Source organism: Hetaerina americana, unplaced genomic scaffold, assembly GCF_022747635.1.
Source record: "Hetaerina americana unplaced genomic scaffold, ioHetAmer1.1.p SCAF_51, whole genome shotgun sequence".
Lineage (NCBI taxonomy): Eukaryota > Metazoa > Arthropoda > Insecta > Odonata > Calopterygidae > Hetaerina > Hetaerina americana.
In genome coordinates this window covers 334905-354821 of record NW_027287107.1, presented here as the reverse complement: position 1 = coordinate 354821, position 19917 = coordinate 334905, and the positions used below count along the sequence as shown (strand labels likewise).

Below are 19917 nucleotides of genomic sequence, written 5' to 3'. Positions count from 1 at the left end.
CTGGTTGTAATTATTGCATATTATTTAAACTTATCAAGTAAATTCCATATCCACTACTTTTCAGAATATTAGTTACTTACTTAGCTAGGCATTTATTTTATTCTATTTTAATGAATATGTGGACCATCTGTACATGTTTTTTTTTCCTTTCTTTATATAATAGAAAACGAAAGCTGGATGTTGAGGTATGAGAAAATCAGTTTTTGATAATTTTGGATGAGTCATAATTAGAGAAATTCTATGAATCAGAAAATTGTTTTGACCGCATAATCTGAGAAACTGCATGCATAACAATGCTAAATTACAGAAAAACGTATATTTCATGCAACACATGCAATTTATTACAGTGCAATTACTGGCATTCTCTTGGTCTGATTTTTTACAAAATTTCTTGTTTTTTTTATTATGAAGTTTATATTATTTCTTCTGACAAGGAGTTCAAAGGATGATTCAATTTCTCTTTCCTCTCCAAAAACAACTCTTGCTATTCATTGAAAACCTTCTTATACTGAATTTAAAAAATTAAGTTCATGTAGGGATGCCTATCTCAAAATCTGAGCATGCTGTTTACTTTTCCAGACATTCAATTCAAACTCAATATAGTATGCAGTTCTGAATTTAAAGGACCAAGTGACTGCAACAGATTTTTATATTCTATAGCAGCCTATGTGCATGTCAAGAGAGCTCTTAGAACTGCGACCATATTAGGGAAAGGAGAACTTACTACCAAAGCCATCATTAATTAATAGCTTAAGTCTTTCCCCCTTTATGTAATGTATCACTTACAAATATTTTATGGTCCTTGTGAAGAACATTAGAATGGCTAAGTACATTCTATCATACTTTTATCACATCAATGGCTACAAATGATGTTTTTTAATATCATAGCTAATTGAATTCATGCCAATTACTAGGGTTGATGGCATGTAGCAGATCAAGACACTGGTTCAAAAACTGGCATACACTGTAGCTCAACAGTTAAGAATTGGTTGCATTCAAAGGGAAATTCCAAAACTATTGACCAACTACTACTCACTCTGAATGAACTGTTTTCTACTTTGAAGATTGTCAAATTACATTCATGCCCAGTCCATTGCTTGAAATCTATTTAGAAACGTAATTATTTACATTAGCTATACATGGCCTACCACTTCCCACATTTTCCAAACCATGTGGCCACCCTGGCAAGATGCAATTGCCCTATAACCATCCCAGGTGGCATTCCAAATATTTTTACAGAAATCAAATAAAAATGGAGACAAAAAATACTATAAGAATGAAATTTACAAAATTTAAGTGCGTTTATAACATACAAAAATTCCCTTGTTACCATTATTCAAGTCACTGTTCAATTTGAGCCTAAATGAGATTAATAATTACCTCAGCAATGGTAACAGACTCTGGGTAAAGTTTATGAAGCATATAGTTGGCTAACATCAAGTAAACCAGAGCCTCTGTATCTGTATTCAGTCCAAAGTATTCATCATAGTTGCCACTAAATCCTTGCCCAATGCCACGAGAATGGTACAGCATAGAGGTAACACCATCAAACCTAAATATGAAGAAACAACATAAAATTAGGTAGTTAATTTTTCTCATGCTTACTCTCACCCAAACATAATCTACAAAAAGATCTTCTTGAGGAAAACCAAAAGTCACGATGGTTAATGATTGCTCTATACAAAACAAAACATGAATCACTCATACACACTCACTCAGAACAAAATCTTCTGAGTACCACCATATTTCAAAGCAAGATTTGAAGTATACCTTGAAACAGTACTCATTCAGAAGGAAAATCACAAAACTCCTGCTTTCTGGAAATCTCATAGCAATTTTTGGCATTAAAAATAAACACCGATCCCATAAAACCTGGATTTTTTTGCAGTACAGGACTAACTGGGATTGACCCAAACCAGGAAATGTTGCCCACGGAATTTCCCATTGAATGACGTAGGATGACAACTAAGTAACAAATAACAATACACCTTATTAGCCATCAAGCACAGGAAAGAATGGGAAAACGCTTTTGGGCCCAGCATCTTACATTAAATCTACTCAGTTTTAATAAGAAGGAATCCAAATTGTCTCCCTTCTATTGATTTTTCATTAATCTGGCCTATTCCCTCACACCCCAACATTATCCCTCATAACTTAATATTCTCAACTATGATCCAAGCATCTCTGTTTTTTCAAAAAACTCCCACCCAGCAGTTATCAAAGCTAACCACTTAGATAGGTTAGCAACTGGATTTACTCATTGCCATCACTCATTTTTTTGCTGAAATGTAAATCCTGTTGCTCAAGCCATATTTATTTTCCTTTTCCAAGACTATCACCAGACATTTCTAAGCAAGGACCTTTGCAGGAGGCCAAAAATGCCTTCAATTCCTTCAATTTGCCAAAATGTTTCACTATGAAACACTGGTGTCTGATGGGCTTTTGAAAACTTTCAGGGAAAATATATTAACAGGCATGAGGATTAGGTATAAAGAGAAAACCCAATAGAGATTTGAAGTAGTCTTTCTAGTCTATCATTTTTTAAGGAAGTATTTCATTGGTAGGAGCCAGCTACTGAAAATTGTCCAAGGGAGAGGAGTGGTTACAGCCAATTATGGTCGGCTGGGATGATCTCGCACCATAATAGCATTGTCTTTCAAGTCATAATTGTATAAGGCTGGTAATAATACTGGCTATAACACTTCTGATACATAAGACTTGATTCACATACTAAGCAAGACTGATACTTGATTCGCAAATTAAAAAATGTAGAGAAAGAATAACTTGACACAAAAATAAAGTAGACAAAATGTACTGGAATTGTACTGTGAGGTACATACGAGGAAATGATTGTTTAAATATGAGGCAAGTATGAGCTAATATGAAGAAACTTTGAATTAGGATGTTAACAGTTGAGTTAACTTAAAGGTAAGTATAATACGAAACTATTATCCTCTCATATTCATATCTCCAACAAGGTACTTTTTCACCAAAGATACAACGGTCTTCTACAAAGAAAATAAGATGGAGGAGAAAATAATTAATTAATGATTACAATGAAGATTATACATAGTTAACAGAGCACAATTCACCACAAACAATTTATCTGTTAACATTTTTGGGTTATGAAAGATGTTTTGCTTTCCCGGCGTATCTGTTGAGTGAAATCCTCTTGTTTCTTCCATTTGTATTCTTAAATGGGATGAGGCAGAAATACTACGCATTTATATTAAAGTAAAAGTAATTCAATTTACTACAAGTGCAGAAAAGACTTTTTTCATAACTCAGTAATTATATAAGAAAACAAGGACAAAAACTAAATAAACTTTAGTTCCACCTGAAACTATTCACATGGTGCTCCAAACAATTGAACTTTTATGAAGATACAGTCACATAGTGGTTCCACAATGCCCAGCCTTTTTTTTGGACGAGTGAAATAATCATGCATTTTCATAAGAAATACAAGATGTGCTTAAATTTTTGCATTGCTAAAGCCCTGAAGTGAAGGAGATAAGGGAAGGAGATACTCTGGAGAGGAGACATCCTTAAATTTACAAATTTAATTTCTCTCAAAATATGTCAAACAACTTTTAAGACAATTCAAACTTAGTCTTATGGTACAGCCAATCCAATTTCTTTGAATCTTTAGATTATAAGTTTTAAAGTCATACCTCCAGAGTAATGCAAATTACTAAACATAATAGTTCTCACTTGCTTACATGCTTATACTGCATGCTTGCTCATGCTTGTACTGCATTAGTGGAGGTAACATTAACTAGGTGATCTTTGTGTAGCACAAGAAACAAAAGCCATTGAAATTGTTGAAAAAAATCAAAGTACAATTAGCAAACCAATAAAATATGTTGTAAGAACATGAAGGAGAGAAGTTATGAACAAGAAGTTATCTCTTAACATTAAACCAAATATAACAAAAAAAGAGAACTCTATATAACTATGCACCATGTAGAATATTTATGATGTTTAGATCACTGATAAAAAAATACAAGAATTCACCTCGCATCTCTTTCAGCACTTGAAATTAAATCGATTGATGATTACAGTCACCCTTGATGGATCCATTGTATGCAAGTTTTGAGTTCCATGCATACAAGTAGGAGTCTTTTATTCACCCCACTATTTTAGCACCATATTTGAATATGTAATCCTTTCATTTGTACCCAAAATTAAAGAATAAAAAAGGGGCATCTGGGGTGTACACAAGATAATACCACTTAATCAAATGAAGGTAGGCTCTAGGTGAAATTTACTGGGAGCAACAAATGATACCTGATAGATAGATAGATTTATCTGCCATCCACACACACAGCATCCTAGCCATGATACCTAAAGTGACGATTTTTAATGCTGTATAGATTGGAGGACTAGTACCATTTTAACTGTACAGACAAAAATATCAATCAAGTGAGAAAGAAAAATAAGAAAACTCAAAAACAAATAATATCAGTATCCAGTGTGAAAAATAATGATTTTCACCAGACTCTCAACAAAATCCATTAACAATATTCTGATTTATCATTCTTATTTCAATTGATTACCAACTCTCAAAATCCAAAAGTCACATTATTCTTTTGATAAAAACAATGGTCCAAAATTAAATTGCGAATTGGATTGAGTTCTTGGGAAAAATGAGTATTATCACAATCATCTGTACGATCTGTACTAGTCAACACACTATGGCCCATTTTAAAAATGAGAATCACATTATAATTCTGGCAAAAGTTCATAAATAAAATTAAAACGTGCACTAAGGTGATTACCTAAATCCATCAAATTGATAAACATCAGCATACCAGCGAAGATTTGATAGGAGAAATCTCAGAACTTCGTACCTAAAAATAAACAAAATTCTGTAAACACAAAATCCAAAATGAAATGCATACTTAGTTGAATTATCTCTTTATCATATCAATTATGATATTGTTACATCACCAAAAAAAATTATAATAAATTTAAATAAAAAGAGAAAAAATAAAATTATGGAAGGTTTAAAGTAATCAAGGGCTACCAATTTGGCACCTATATATTTGATTCGCCCAAGAATTAATTATTTAATTGACCAAAAAGGATTTTGGAATCAGCAGTTACTATCTAATTTTGATTAATTCTGTCAATAATGTGATGAGACTCCATTTTTAATATGATTTCTATGATGAGGCACTAACTTTTAATTTCATTCATTCAAATTTCAATTATTTTATCAAACAAAATTGGAATTGGTAGATGCAATCTAGTTTTGATTAATTCTTATCATAAGGTGATGAGACTCCAATTACATCCCAATCAAAAGCATACCAAATGAAGTCCTGCGCACATGGCATGTTTGAATGGATATTTTTTGAATTTTTCCACAATGCCACCAGATTCCTTAGGTCCTCATCACCAATTAATCATATTTCATAGTTATTGCAAGATAGTGTTGGAAGAAGTTAAGCTTGGATAAAAAATAACAGTCCTTCCAACAAGCATATTTCAACTTGACTAGTGGGTACGTATATTATAAATATACACCAGATTCTCCCTCAATGCATGCATACTTACTCTGAATAATTAAATAAACGACTGTCCCACAAGGGATGCTCTCCCCTTGGTCCGGTATGGAAGTAACAGGAGTCAGTGCCATCAAACTGATTAAGTCCATCAAGAACATTTTTGGAGGCATGGGAATGAACAATATCAAGTAGTACATACAATCCCTGAGAATGAGCTGCATCAATCAATTCCTTTAGTTCTTCAGGATTTCCATAACGACTGAAAGAATAATACTTAGCTTATAACTATGCCCAGTCCAATGTCTAGTCAAAAAGAATAAAATTGCAACAATCGTTTAACTAAACAATAATAATGTAACCATACAACAATGATAAACAATATCCACAGAAATGTACCAAAGCTCTGTAAGCCAGTACAAGTTCACCCTGATGCGGTAGAAAGTACGTAGTACTCTTTTTTTATAATAGGCTACAAGGCAAAGGGGTTAAAGTAGAACCTCACTCACTCCAACAAGCACCTCACAAATTGAGTAATTCACATTAAGAGCAAAAATATTTTTGCTCTTAATGTGAATTACTTAAAATGGGTCAGTTAATGAGTGACTTTTCAAATATTCAGTGATGAGGAGAGGGAATGATTGCACCCATGCTGCTTCACTTTGTGCATAGCACTCGTTCAGCAAGCATCTTAGTAATGCTAATGATCACACATTTTTCCAAACTTGTGTTCAGACATTTGCATATGTTGACATATTACTTGTGATTTTTTTGTGCTAACTTTAATAATATTTTGTCAATAGTTTTCAAACTTTCCCCTAAGAAAGAGATGCAAGAAAATTGGCATAAGAAAATAAAAATAATCATAGAATTAAAAAGCAAAATCATTGAAAAGTGAGAACGAGGAGTCAGCATGGTTGATCTGACATGCACATACAACCAGTCATAATCAATGATTTGCACTATCCTCAAGAACAAGGACAGAATTAATTCTATAGATTCTTCAAAGCAAGTGACAAGAATATCTACACAACAGTTAAATAATGATGTTGAAAGGTTTCTTCTCATATGGATAGACAAAAAGTAATTGCAAAGCAACGCTATTAACAAGAACATTATTCGTGGTTGAAAATGATTATTGCTGATCTTGTTAAGAAGCACCCTTGGAGCTTTCTGAAGTCCTTTTGCTAGGCATCAATTTATTGTTTTCTACCCTTCAAAGGTCTTTGAAATATTCCATAATGGGTCCCAAAGTAATGAGCATTAGCCCTAGGCATATAGCATACTTAAAAAAATTGAAAGTAAAAAGATAGATTTCACAAACACACACAACATTTGGCCACAGAATAATGATGCATAAATGGTACTAGGCAGTAACATTTTCATGCAATAAAAACATTATAATTCATTGAAAAGAAAAGACCATTTCACTTCTTTCACCCCATATGGCATGGAACATAACATATTCCATCCATCAACTGCTTCCAGCAAAAACCTGACCCATCAAACTCTTCTGCCACACCTTCTGCTTTCTCTTTCAAAAACTTTCCAATGATTCAAAGACCTTTTAATAATGTAGCTACAAACCATTCATTGACAAACATGTAAATATCAGTACATTGTTCTTCTCACTATAGATTTTTCATTCTCAGTTACATTCTCACTTTTCTTGGTGATATTATAAATCTGTTTATTCCTGAATATAATATTATTTAACCATTGATTCAAGGTAATTTCTATCCTACTCCTTCCTAAACATTTAGTGCATGTTCCAATTTTGGCAAATTTTAATGGCACAACTTACCATTGCCACTCTTCAAAAGATGACTAGAACTAAATTGCAAGATCCAAGGTCATGAAGGCTACACCAACAATTCTAAGAGATTATAAGATCATTTTGAAGCAACTTAAGCCATCCCAAGTCCTAGAGGAGAGCAACTGATAGTTTTCATACTAATTAGCAGGTAATGCAAATGGAAGGTTGACAAAGCAATCAGAAAGGGACAACAACAAGGCAAGATTCCATTGGAAAAGTACCATGATATGCCTAAAACTGCTTCATTAGCACTAACAGAGCCTGAAGCTGCAATCTTAGGATTTTCCACAGTTTTTCAATCCCAAGATTCAATCCCAATCCTGGAAGGTAATTCTCCTTCAAATTCCAGGAACAAAATCCCCAGTACTTGAAACCTGGGATTCATTTTCAAGTAATGAAGATATTTGCAGGACGAAACATCTACAAAGTGTGGCTCAAAAGTATGCCGTCTTGTGGGAGAAGCAAAGTAAAAGCACAACAAACTATCAGAAAAAACCTATTAAGCTGTGAATTGTAAAAAAAGACTGCATATGATAAAGAGGGAAGTGTCTTTCCATTAGAACAGTGGGCATTTTCACGCTTTAACAGTCGCCATGGCTAAAATTCATATATTACCCTTTTAGTTGGTTGACCACTCACTGTATTCATCAAATCAGGCCCCAAGCAACTTTTTTCTGTTTCCCATCCTAAATCTTTCACTTGGAGGACAGACACTTCCATCAGAAGAAGAGGTTATTTCATTTGTAAACGTCTATTTTGCAGAGAAAAATGTCAACTACTATTTGGAAGCGTTTATATAGCTAGAGCATTGTTGGAAAAAATGTATTGCTTACAAGGACACTATGTTGAAAAATTAAAATAAATTTGAGGAAAAATGTTTCATTTGTTTATTACATCAGAAACTTTTAAGACTACCTTCATAACTATAATATAACAGGAAGAGTACAATTATTCCATGATTTTATAAAAATATTTATTAAAATGAACTCCCATAGGTTCTGATTAACCATGAACAAAATATAGACCAAATGAATAGCAAAAAAGGATTATTCTGAGGTATTTTAAAATTTATTGGCATTTTTATAGAATAACAAAGCTACTCACCTAGATACAGCGAAAAAATTAGTCACCTGATAGCCAAAGCTTGCATAATATGCATGTTCCATTATTGCCATCAATTGAATAGCATTATATCCTATAAAAAATGTCTCAAATTAATCTTAAACAATTATATAAAGAACAGTTTTCTAAAAAAAACAATTAAATTGTAGCTATCATGTGCACTAAAGACAATTTCTAAAAATACTGATATGTATTGAATTGCAAATGCCCATCAAGATAAAAAGCAGTTTTACTTTTCTTCCCCGTGAAAAATAATTTTTTAGCCCCAATACCTATCAGTAATTCTGGCATGGCATTCAAAATGCACATGGCACTTATCCAAGCAATCTATAGTATAAATATATTGATATTTTCTGTGTCAACGCTGGTTAAATCTTGATAGGTGAAAATATATCATAAATAGAAGCTATATGCACAGTCAAGGAATTGGAGTGACATCAACCAATTTTGGGTGTGAAATAACACAACTTTCATCTGTCAGTTCAGTCCAGTAAACCTGACCCAGGGTTGTATATTCTACAGGCAACCAATTTTCTTATATACCATTGGACATTGGGGCTCGTTTAATTGTAACTTTTCAACTTAAAAACCACCTCTCAATCCCTATTAAGGCGATATGTAAGTAGAACCTGTACCTACTATTCACAAAATTTAAAATATTTTAGTGCCAACACAATAGCTCAGCAAAATTTGTCTTTTTCTCAGTGGGTTTCCCAGCTTTTAATGATTGGTATGCTTTTTCACAGAGTAAACAGTATTATCATATTACATCATATAGTCCATTAAACTTAATGGTGCATTGAGAAATTGAAAGACGATTTAAAATTTCATGTTTAAGTGATATTATCATAGGACATTAGTTACTGAGTATCAAACACCCACTTATTCCCCAAACTCCTGTTTGAAGGGCAATATCCTGAACCCTTTCAAATTATTTGTTTATTTACAGTTTTTCATGGTTTCCCAGTAATACTATACACCCCATGCTACTCCAACTTGTGACCTAATATGGGAAAAACCTTTGTGGAGCTATCTTGAATTAACTTAGTTTCATTAACACACCATTAGCAAAACATTCAACAAAGTTGTTAAAAATTGTTCCTATTCTTTGTTAGTCTGCACCTAAAGTGTGCCTTTAGCAATTGCAACTTGCAATGAAATTACTTAACTTACAATTACGATACAATACAAATAAAATTGGCGCAATTCAGTAAGAACAGTCATGAGTTAATCTAGGATGAGCAATCGGCTGCAGTTGACTTAACAGTTAACTTTTACAAAAAATACCAACCAATTGGTAACACAATGGGGATAAACAAAATTCTAGGTGCAGAGCACAAAGATGTCAAAAAAAAAATGCTAACCTTAGCTACAAAGACTTCTTTAATAAAGACGTAAATTTTTCATTTATATAACTTATTGGGCAAAAATTTAATTTTGAAACACTGCTTGCTTAATCTATTATGTGTATTTGGTTCAAGTTTTATTGATTTGACTCAAGTTTTACATCAGGGTACAGGAGACGTATGTGGGGGATTCTGCAAAACCCACCATAAAATTATGATTATCACACAAAAATCAATGTCCATTCCTCATCCTCCCTATAGCATGACTTTTTTTTGTTTGTGAAGAAAACCATTTTTCAACATTAGAAGGATCGGTAGGCACACTGAACATGATTTAACTTGCAACTGTGTCATTAATTAAGATGCTTGCTAGTGACATTTTTTCTTCTTTGGACAGAAACATTGGAAGTAATTCAAATCATTTGCAATGTTATCTACAAAACAAGATGGTTCACAAAATAACAATATGAAGGTAATTACCAATTATCATTATTCAAGGCATCCACGCTGGTCCTTGAATTAAGGTTTAGCATATGGAAATTGAAAAAGCAAATGGAAATACATGTACAAGTTACAAGAGGTAGAACATACTAATAATTCTTTTTCTACAACAATTCTCACCTTGCCGAGCTATCCTTGGGATAACATTTTGAATGAATTCTTTGTAAGATCCAATCTTGGCTTCCGGAGTACCAATCCCCACATGGCACTCATAAATCCGGAAGCTTTGTGGTTTCTTGAGTTTTTCATGCTTAAAGTGATATTTCTATAAAAAATAAAATCTATTAGCTGCAGGAGAAGAGAGATAATATTATCAATCAAACATAAAACTAGCAAAGAATAAGCAACATTCTAGATACTTAAATTAGTAACTACACTCTGCCACTTGTTGGACCAAAACACTTATTTTCTAATAAATACTTTATTTAGTGATTAACTAAAGGAAAAAATAATTATAAGCACAGCTTTCACATTAAAAATTTCTCCACATAGGCTTATAAAGAAAGATAAAATTCAAAATCACTTCCTTCATGCACTCAAATCATAGAGTAGGTATTAATGCACTTTAATGTAGAAAATGATTAAGTTAATGTCTTTATATCAAGTTAAAATTGACCTTGAATGACATAACATGTCATATTTATTTATTTTGTATTGGCCCCAAAATAGCATTTCGGCCTTTACATCAGAGTTTGAAGAATGATATAACAAATAGACAATTACATACACCCAAGCCCTAGCTGGAGGAAAAATCACCTAGGTGGGAATCGAGCCCGCGACCTCTGGGTAGGCAGGTGAGGACATTACCCCGCTGCCACCGGGGTTGGCGAATATGATTGCTTTTGGCTTTTTTCGATTAGATATATCCTCAGTGTTAGGTTTTAATGAGCATTATATTATGAGGCTTGGGATGACTTGATGTACAGCCTGTCTGCCATGTCCAATATGCTAAGAACATGTTAACTTTCACACTCAAGTTACCTATCTTAACAGTAATATATATGGTTATTAGTAGCATGATTGTGTTATACCACATTTAACATGTTGGTAGCAGAAATATAATAGCAAAATATTTCATTATTGATGCAATATAATACTGAGTAAATACAAGTTTTTTGCATGCATGCATAAATATAAAAATTGTAAATATACTACACATAATATGAATGCCTATAAACTTGATTTCATTCAACTACATAGAAGTTAAGGAGGAGTTATACAGTATTCACATTTATCACCTCAAATATAAATTTTTTCACCATTTACTAAATTGTCTTAATCCCCTTAAAATGTCTGTATTATCACAATGTCCTACACCCTAAAACATTAAAAATTCACATAATTCATGACAGCAAAAATATGGAAGACTATGCATGGCATACAATTCCTGCACTTTAAGCATTACTCCAATTTTGAAGGAGCTAAAAAATGAAATTACAATATTAACTAACATGAAATATGAATTATATATTTACATGCTTACCTAATAACTATTTTTATAGTTGTTGGAAATTCAATACTTAGCTTGCACTTCCAAAGCACTGTACGTCAAAAATGGTCATGAGAGTATCTATGCTATTTGTTTTCCCATATAAAACTTTTGGAAAATGGTTTCATTCAAACAAAAAATTCAGCACATACCATAGCCACATCACAGGCGTGTCACCACTAATTCCCACTACTTTGCCCCTATGATGGTAAAAGGAATTTTACAGTTTATTTAAATACTTCATATCAGATATTTCTGATTTTTTTTTCGTACTTCAATCAATCCTGCACTTAACCTTGTTTCATTCAAATGGTCACTTTTTTGTGAAACGAGGAAAACAAGAGACCAGGAATTGCTGAAATACCCTTAAGACTGATAAATATTCAGAAATTAAAATGTGATGCATTTCTACAAACTAATATGATTTTTGCATGAAAAATAGATACATGGATGGACTTAAAAAGAATGATGCCAACATCCCCCAATTCTTCCAAAGAAAAAGCAGACCAATTACAAAATGCCCAAACAATTAGCTTAACAGCATGCACTGAAGGCATGGGCTGAGATCTTCTAGAGAGTGCAGGAGAAAGTGGAAGAGCACCTTTAATGAGGACCAATTTCAATGAAGAAGACATAAAGGGTCAAAGTAAACTTTTCTTGCCCTCAGACACATTGTATGAAATGAATGAAGAGAGAGCAAGGGGCTTTATTTGTATTTTGTACTGTACCAACTGTAATGTATGTTAATAATTAATGAATTATATTACTGTATTTCTGAAAAGAAAGCCCAAGGAAAACACAAACTGAAGAGTAATATTAACAGGACATATTTAGAGGGGCAATAGAAAATTATTTGTCTATCACTGGTCATGCAAAACAATGCATCAAAGATCATAAGTGAAGGAAGTTTATAGGTGAAGAATAATAGAGGATGATTTATAATTAGAAGATGATGGAAGATGTTGGTTCAAAGAACTATAAATATATGAAGAGAAGGTCAGATAAAATTACAGCTCAGAGGGCTATGACAAACCAATCCTCAGATTGATAACTCATAACTATAAGAAGTAGGTATTTGCCCTGAGAAACTTATACATTTTGCAGTGATGAGGGATAATTTAATCCATTTTCCAATTGAAGTGCGATGCAAATAGATGCATAATTGTTATGGAGTTGAATGAACATGGTATAGATATGATGAAAAGATCAGAGATGACTGTGATACAGTGTGTAACATTATAAAGTTCAGAAATTTCTTGTAGAGGGATGAAGGTGAAAATAGATTATATGTGAACTTGGAGAGAGATGGAGAAAGTATCAGAAGCAGAAATGAAATCAATAATAAGGAAGTAGAAAAAGTTGATGGAGCAACTTACAAGTTGTCTCTGCCGAAAGGTAAAATGTTGGTAAAATAGGAAAGAATGGATATTTAGGATGCCATAAATGAATGAAGGAAGTATGTGGAGCTGAAAATGAAAACATGGCCAGGGAAATGCTTTTGTTGTAGCAATGTACTATTTATATTCATCAATAATGATATGTGTGTATTTCACCGTGCTTAAATTTTAATTTCAATTTTCAGATTTGTGGGCATGAAATTAACCTTAATTTGTACCTATGTCAGATTTATGCTGAAGTTCATATCCACTAAGTTAAACAAGTAAAAATTGAAACATTAAAGAATTAGATATCCTACCTGCTCAGCAGGAGGATTCCACATTAACTGACGATAAGTGACACCTTCATTTTTTGGAGGTGGAACAACATACTGAGCCCAAGGAGACAGCCTGTCCAGAAGGGGTCCATTTTTTTGTTTAACAACAATCTGAAAAATAAAAACAGCCAATTACTTCCCATTTTAATTTGTGGGTCAAACAAATAGGACAACACTTTTTCCAGTAGTCTATTAGGTAGGTATGAGGGTGAACTGAAAAGTTCTCAGCCTGATGATGAAAATGACAATTTATATTTTCAAAAGAGTTTTATTTTTCAACATAATCGCCTTTACTATTAATACATTTCATCTAATGGTGTTCCAATGCCATTATTCCATCTTGGTGGTGTTCTTTCCAGAAGTGCAGCAATATACTTATCTACAGCTGAAATCACTTCTTTATTGGATCAAAAACATTGCCCAGCAAAAACACTTTCAAGTTTTCAGAAGAGGTGTAGGTCCGAGGGAGCCAAATCCAGGGATTAGGGAGGATATTCCAACCCTTCATAGAGCAAATCTTTCAATTTTCCCATCATCAAGACACTTTTTTGGGCAGGTGCATTGTCCTAATGGAAAATAGTTTTTTTCCTCTGCAAGCCAGGTCTGCTTTCAAGAACTGTTTCTCCCAGTTTCATGAGATGGTTTGAATAGTACTCCCCATTTATTGTTTTGTCTTCTACAAGATAGTCATTCAACAGAATTTCTTTCACATCCCAAAAACCTAACCCCATGACCTTTCCGGTCTATGGCACCATCGTTGCCTTCTTCAGAGATGAAAAACCAACCTCTACACACTGAATGGATTATTCTTTTGACTCTGGTGTGCCCATGTTTCATCCATTGCCACATATTGACATAGAAAATAACTCTTGTTATTCAAAAGCACCCAAGTAATGTTTAGAATGAGTCGTGTGAATGCGTTTTTGATCCACAGTAAGCATTTGAGTGCCGCAGGTCCAGCTAGCACAAAGCTTTGTCATGTGAAATTTCTTGTGCAAAATGTAACTAATACAATCTTTTGATATCCATACAGCATTATCAATTTCACCAACCTTCATATGGTAATCTTCCAAAACCATTTTGTGCACTTTTCTGATAATTTCTGGTGTGGTTGCATTTTGTGGATGTTCTTCACCTGGATCATTTTGAAGGCTTTTATGGCCAAAATTGAACTCAGCTGCCTGTTACTTCACAGAGGAAATTGAAAGAGAAGTGCTGTCATACCCATTTCCTAGAATTTATTCTGGTTGGCTTAATGCCTACCTTCTTTTACAAAGAATTTCATCTCAGCACAATACTCAATTTTTTTTATTTCTAACAACGCATGCACCACAACTAATTCAAACAACTTCTCATGGAATGGCATGCAATTTCACATGGTGTCTACTCACAGTTGTGACAATATGAGAGAGAAAAATCATGCAAATAGAGAAGTCGTCTATGAGCGAGGCTGAGAACTTTTCAGACCTTCAGAAACTGCTCCACTTCCTCCAGTTTTCCCCTTCCTATTTTAATATTTAACACAGTCTACCTCTTTCTCCAAAACCTCATAACCTTTGTTTGTTTACTTTTATTCCCACCCCATACCTATTGCACTGACTTTCCAATGCATTCAGCAGAGTTTGCAACCCCTTGGCTGACTGAGAAACTAAAGCTTGATCATATGCAAACCCAACTGATTTTATGAATTGTCCACCACCTGAGCCACCACAATCGAGTCGGGCATGGGCCTTTCAAAACTGGCTTAAAATCAACCAGGCACCCGACTCACTGCTTCTGTTGTCCCTTTGCCTCTTCTTTTCACGTTTTCCAAAACCCTTAAGTAGTTCTGCAGAAATTTTATCTAGCCCCATGGCCTTATTTCAATTCTATTAATACCCCTTCTATTTTCCAATCAAGTGTGCCTTAAGGCACCATCCTGTTATTCTCTTTCTATGTCCAAGCTTAATAGTCATTTGTACAATAGATAAAGTTTCCCTATGTATTCTCGCTCTTGAATCATTCCAGGCTCAATTTACATGAAATGCATAAGTCAAAATGATGTAAACCAAAACTATATGAGAATTTTCATTAATATAATCCCAAAGAAGAAGCCAGAAGATGTGGTCAAATTTCTTCATTATTCATTGCCTTCAATTTCCCTTTTTACTCTCCTCTCTGAGGCATTTTACCAAGGATTTCTGGTGCTTTTAAACAGCTCTATTAACAAAAGATATCAAAGCATACCTGATATTTATGAGATCAGTGAAAATTTAGAGGGGCATGAATGTTATTGTGGTTGGTATGAACTTAAAATCAAAAGCTTACAAAGTTCTACCCTTTAAGTTAAAAACCAACCTATTATACATTAAGAACTAGGATGTTCTTTTACTTAAACCCTTGTACAGGAAATACAGCAATGAAAGAAACTTTTTTTTAATTAAATGAATTTGATTTAGTTATTATTTACTAGATTGACATGGGAGCCTAGTGGGCAGAGAGTTCAGCTAGCCAGTTAGTTAACTGGAGAATCTTCAGTTCCAACTCTATCTAAAACCCATGAAGTACAATTTGCTAACACCAACACTATGTTGGACATCAACTGTTAATACAAGGAAAGAAATTCTACCCCCACCACTACTTTGAATGTATGAATTTAACTTACCTTAGGGCATAATTCAGGGTGAGCACTACCCTCACTCATAAAAACCAACCTTACTAATTAATTACCATAGAGACAAACTTACTGCTCTACATTGCAGGGGCAAAACGACACAAATATGATGTGTGCAATGCTATAGCAATGAAAGATTAAGGGAGGAAGCTCACAACTACTATTCACCGCCTACCATCCATTGTGATGCCTCAAGTTTAGAATCTAGGGGTACCTTGAAGTGAAAACATTTGTTCCAATTTCTCCGGTCTACAATGTAAATGTAATTGGCCTGAGCTACACAGTAATAAAAGTCCTCTTAGCCACACACAGTTATGCTTTAATCATGCAGCCACCTATTGACACATCCACATTCAACACTTGCAATATTGAACATTCAAAATCAAGCCTTAAAAATGATTTACAGAACACATTATCACCTAGTAATGAGTATAGAGTATACTTGAAATTCATTATGAGCTCATTCGGATGGCCAATATGTTTTGAGTTACCTTTATTTGAGAAAGATGATTGATTGGGCAGGATCCATCCTCACGGGCAGGGATATTAACTTCCCACTTTCCAAATTCGAGTTTATTGTATGGATGACTTTCACGATTCCAACCATCTGTAGAAGGGAAAGAATACAATGAACACTCCCCATACTTTAAGTATGTATTTCATGAGTGATAATTTTTCATAAATATACAATTAAGAATGCCAAAATGAAGGCAATTATTTATTACATTCTTGTTAATAATCTATGTAATTATTAGGTTGCTTTGCCAAAGGTAAGATCTGGTAACTAAAACATCCATGACTTATTTAAAAAAATTAACTATGAGTAAAATATGCTATATGAAAACAAGATAGCAATGTCATTGATGAACACATTACCTATACATTATGGAGGAACATTTATCTTTCCCAAGTTTCCAATGAAAGGATTAACTCATTACAAAACTAACAATAATGAGATAGCCATCATTCTTTCTTTCATTGTTATTTCTTAGTCCGGCTTGGACTGTGTTTTTGCTGTAAACAACTTAGATGAGATTATAGGAATCAAAGTATTATAATGGAAAAAACACTTGTTAAATTCTAATGCCAAGTATGAGAGAGACGAAAAATATATTCTGTGCAGGCGCTTTGGAACATCAAAAAATAATTGCAATCAACATATTTCTGCATTCAGTTTTGTGAATGAGAGAGATAAATCTTTTTCCTCTTTTTATATTGCATTCTTTGGTCAGATTCTTAAAAAATTTCCTTTTTGCTAGCTTCAAAATGCAATTGTTATCACCAATTTGTTCAAAAGAATAATACAAACTGAAATGATAAACAAGGTGGGATTCCTCCTTCTAGGTACAATTACTTTGAATGCTAGAGCAGTGAAACATTCATCATGAAATCAATGGTCTCTAATACAATTTGTAATATTCAAAATAATGTATTACCAATGTCACATGGTACTTTTTTTCAATACTTTTCGCATAATGTGTGAGAGGCATATAGGCGATGTAACTAAAACTGTAATGCATCACATTTTTATGCTATGCAAATGGAAAGAATAGCAAAAAAATCAAAAGTAACTTTGAAATACAAGGTAGACTATTAAACAGATATGGCATTAGTTGAATACATTTCATAGATCTGTATCGTAGCAATCTATTTTTGAAGAGAAGGTTGGCATGATGCATACACGAGAATTTCACATTCTGACTAATGAGCAGGAACTTCTTGTTTATAATTTTCAGCCATTACAGTGGTTTTGATGAGTATTAGGTACAAATTTCTCAAATATTACCAAAATGGTACAAATTATTACAATATAAATTAACAACAGCATTCAGTATATGCACAAGGTTTTTTGATTTTCATGTCAAATAATTGGCTCAGAGTAACACTAATCATTGCGTTTATAATTAGCATTGATTAATTAAAATTTTACATAGATATACCTACTTCCAGAAACAGAATTAATTTTTAGGATGGCTTTTAGAGTAACAATCTCTTCATCATGAAATATCTTACTCCAAAATGCTCATTACTTGGAGCAGTGAAAAATTACCATTATTCCACTTCATCCCTAGCTATTTACCCTACATCCAAAGTCTACACTACATTGGTAACTGCCATGAAAATGAAAAGCATAATAATATGCACATGTGAGTGCCCATTTATAAAGGCCTATCTGTTGACGGGGAGGAACTTCAGTTCCCACACCTTTGAGAGTTACTCACCCATGTCTGGGCGAATAAAGTTTTTGAACTAAGGTCAGTCAAAGGTGAAGATTACATAACATTTTTTGACCAGAATAAGGCACTCATTTACCAATAATTATGAAAAAACTATGACTGTATACATCAGCCCAACTTTCTTCACATTGTCATTATTGTTATTTTTGCACGCCTGAATAATTGGCGGATCAAAAAATATTTTCTGTACTTTGATTAGCATATAAACCCCTTGCTTCAGCAGTTACAGGAAAATTATGAATAGCGCATGGATGGATGATACAACTATTCAAGTTTTTTTGAAGAATTCGCCCCTTAATACAGCTATTCATTGAGTGGGAGGGGTGTTCGTCTCTTTAAATGACTGTTGTCTTCGACATGTTCGTTAATAGGTTTGATGAAATGAAAGTGCGAAAGCATGATTTTCTTGTCTGAATGCATACTTTTGTATTTTCATTTTGAATTATTACGCATGCAGAATTTTAACTCGAAACATAGGCTGGTGCCTCTTCGTTTGTTTGCTTAGTTGCGTCCGACACTGGTTAGCCCATTACATACGTGTTGTTCGATGATAATACAGAGTAGATACCTTAAAAAAATCAACGGTAAAACAACGTATACTCACTGAAATCTCCTGTCAGATATAGCTGCTCTGCGCCGGGAGCCCATTCCCGAGACGTAATTGAGTTGTCATCATTGACATGAAATCCAAAATACTTATAACCCTGAGTAAAATTTTCTAAACCCCCATCTTGCTCCGCAACTTTGTCGACATAATCTCTGTAGCAGGCGTACCTGGCGCATAGAAAATTGAAATAAAAATGAAAGCAAAGGTAAAATAATTATGAGCCATCAATGCTAATTTATATAATATTAATGATTCCACGAATAAATTCTAGGGTATTTCTTCTGCTACGTGTACTAAACTGTCACCACTTCTGAAAAATGCAGCCCACTAAATTTCATAACCTAATATTTAAGTTTTTCCTTTGAAGCCTGTCGATGACGGCAAAAGCACTCTGACCTCAAGACAATTTAAATTTTCATTACTTTAATTTAATAGCACGTACCGGCGACGAATTTCCTTCTCGTACGGTTTAAGATATGAATCTCGCTCCAGCATCGATTTAATATCCGGGACATTGACGTCCATTGGGTCCATCGAAGAATATTTTCCCCCCATTTTTGATAAATGTGGTGAACTTCTTTTAAGTTTTCACGCTTTAAGGAGATGCCCTTGGTTTGAAAGTCATTTGCACGCTACTTGCGCCGCATGTAATTTGAGATCGGACATTCTATGGTAGATGGATTCTAAAAAAGTGTATCTCTTATACAGCGCCTCGGTGTTCAGTTATGAAATGCTCCACATGCAAAATAAGTTTTATCGTTTATCGAGTTTTAATCAACCATGTGACCTTTGCTTTCTTTGCTCACTTAAAAGCAAATTTTATTTGAGCAGCTTGCGCAGTTTTTCTCATAGTATATTGTGCTATATATTTACCGTTGCATGAATTTGGCCCACGACAACAGAGGAGTTCGCAACGCCATTGAGA

At 33.7% G+C, this 19917-nt stretch overlaps 1 protein-coding gene across 1 annotated transcript in view; it reads right to left on the bottom strand.

Moving 5' to 3' along the window:
- Nucleotides 1–19687, bottom strand: part of AGBE (1,4-alpha-glucan-branching enzyme) — a 34575-nt gene extending 14888 nt beyond the window's left edge. The window contains exons 1-9 of the mRNA XM_071593112.1: nucleotides 19435–19687; nucleotides 18990–19159; nucleotides 16640–16755; nucleotides 13478–13606; nucleotides 10413–10557; nucleotides 8428–8518; nucleotides 5560–5769; nucleotides 4779–4850; nucleotides 1381–1552 (exon numbers count right to left, since the gene is read on the bottom strand). Of these exons, the coding sequence (XP_071449213.1) occupies nucleotides 1381–1552; nucleotides 4779–4850; nucleotides 5560–5769; nucleotides 8428–8518; nucleotides 10413–10557; nucleotides 13478–13606; nucleotides 16640–16755; nucleotides 18990–19159; nucleotides 19435–19547 (1218 nt within the window). The 5' untranslated portion in view covers nucleotides 19548–19687. The remainder of the gene's footprint in view (nucleotides 1–1380; nucleotides 1553–4778; nucleotides 4851–5559; nucleotides 5770–8427; nucleotides 8519–10412; nucleotides 10558–13477; nucleotides 13607–16639; nucleotides 16756–18989; nucleotides 19160–19434) is intronic.
- Between the last annotated feature and the right edge of the window lie 230 nt (nucleotides 19688–19917).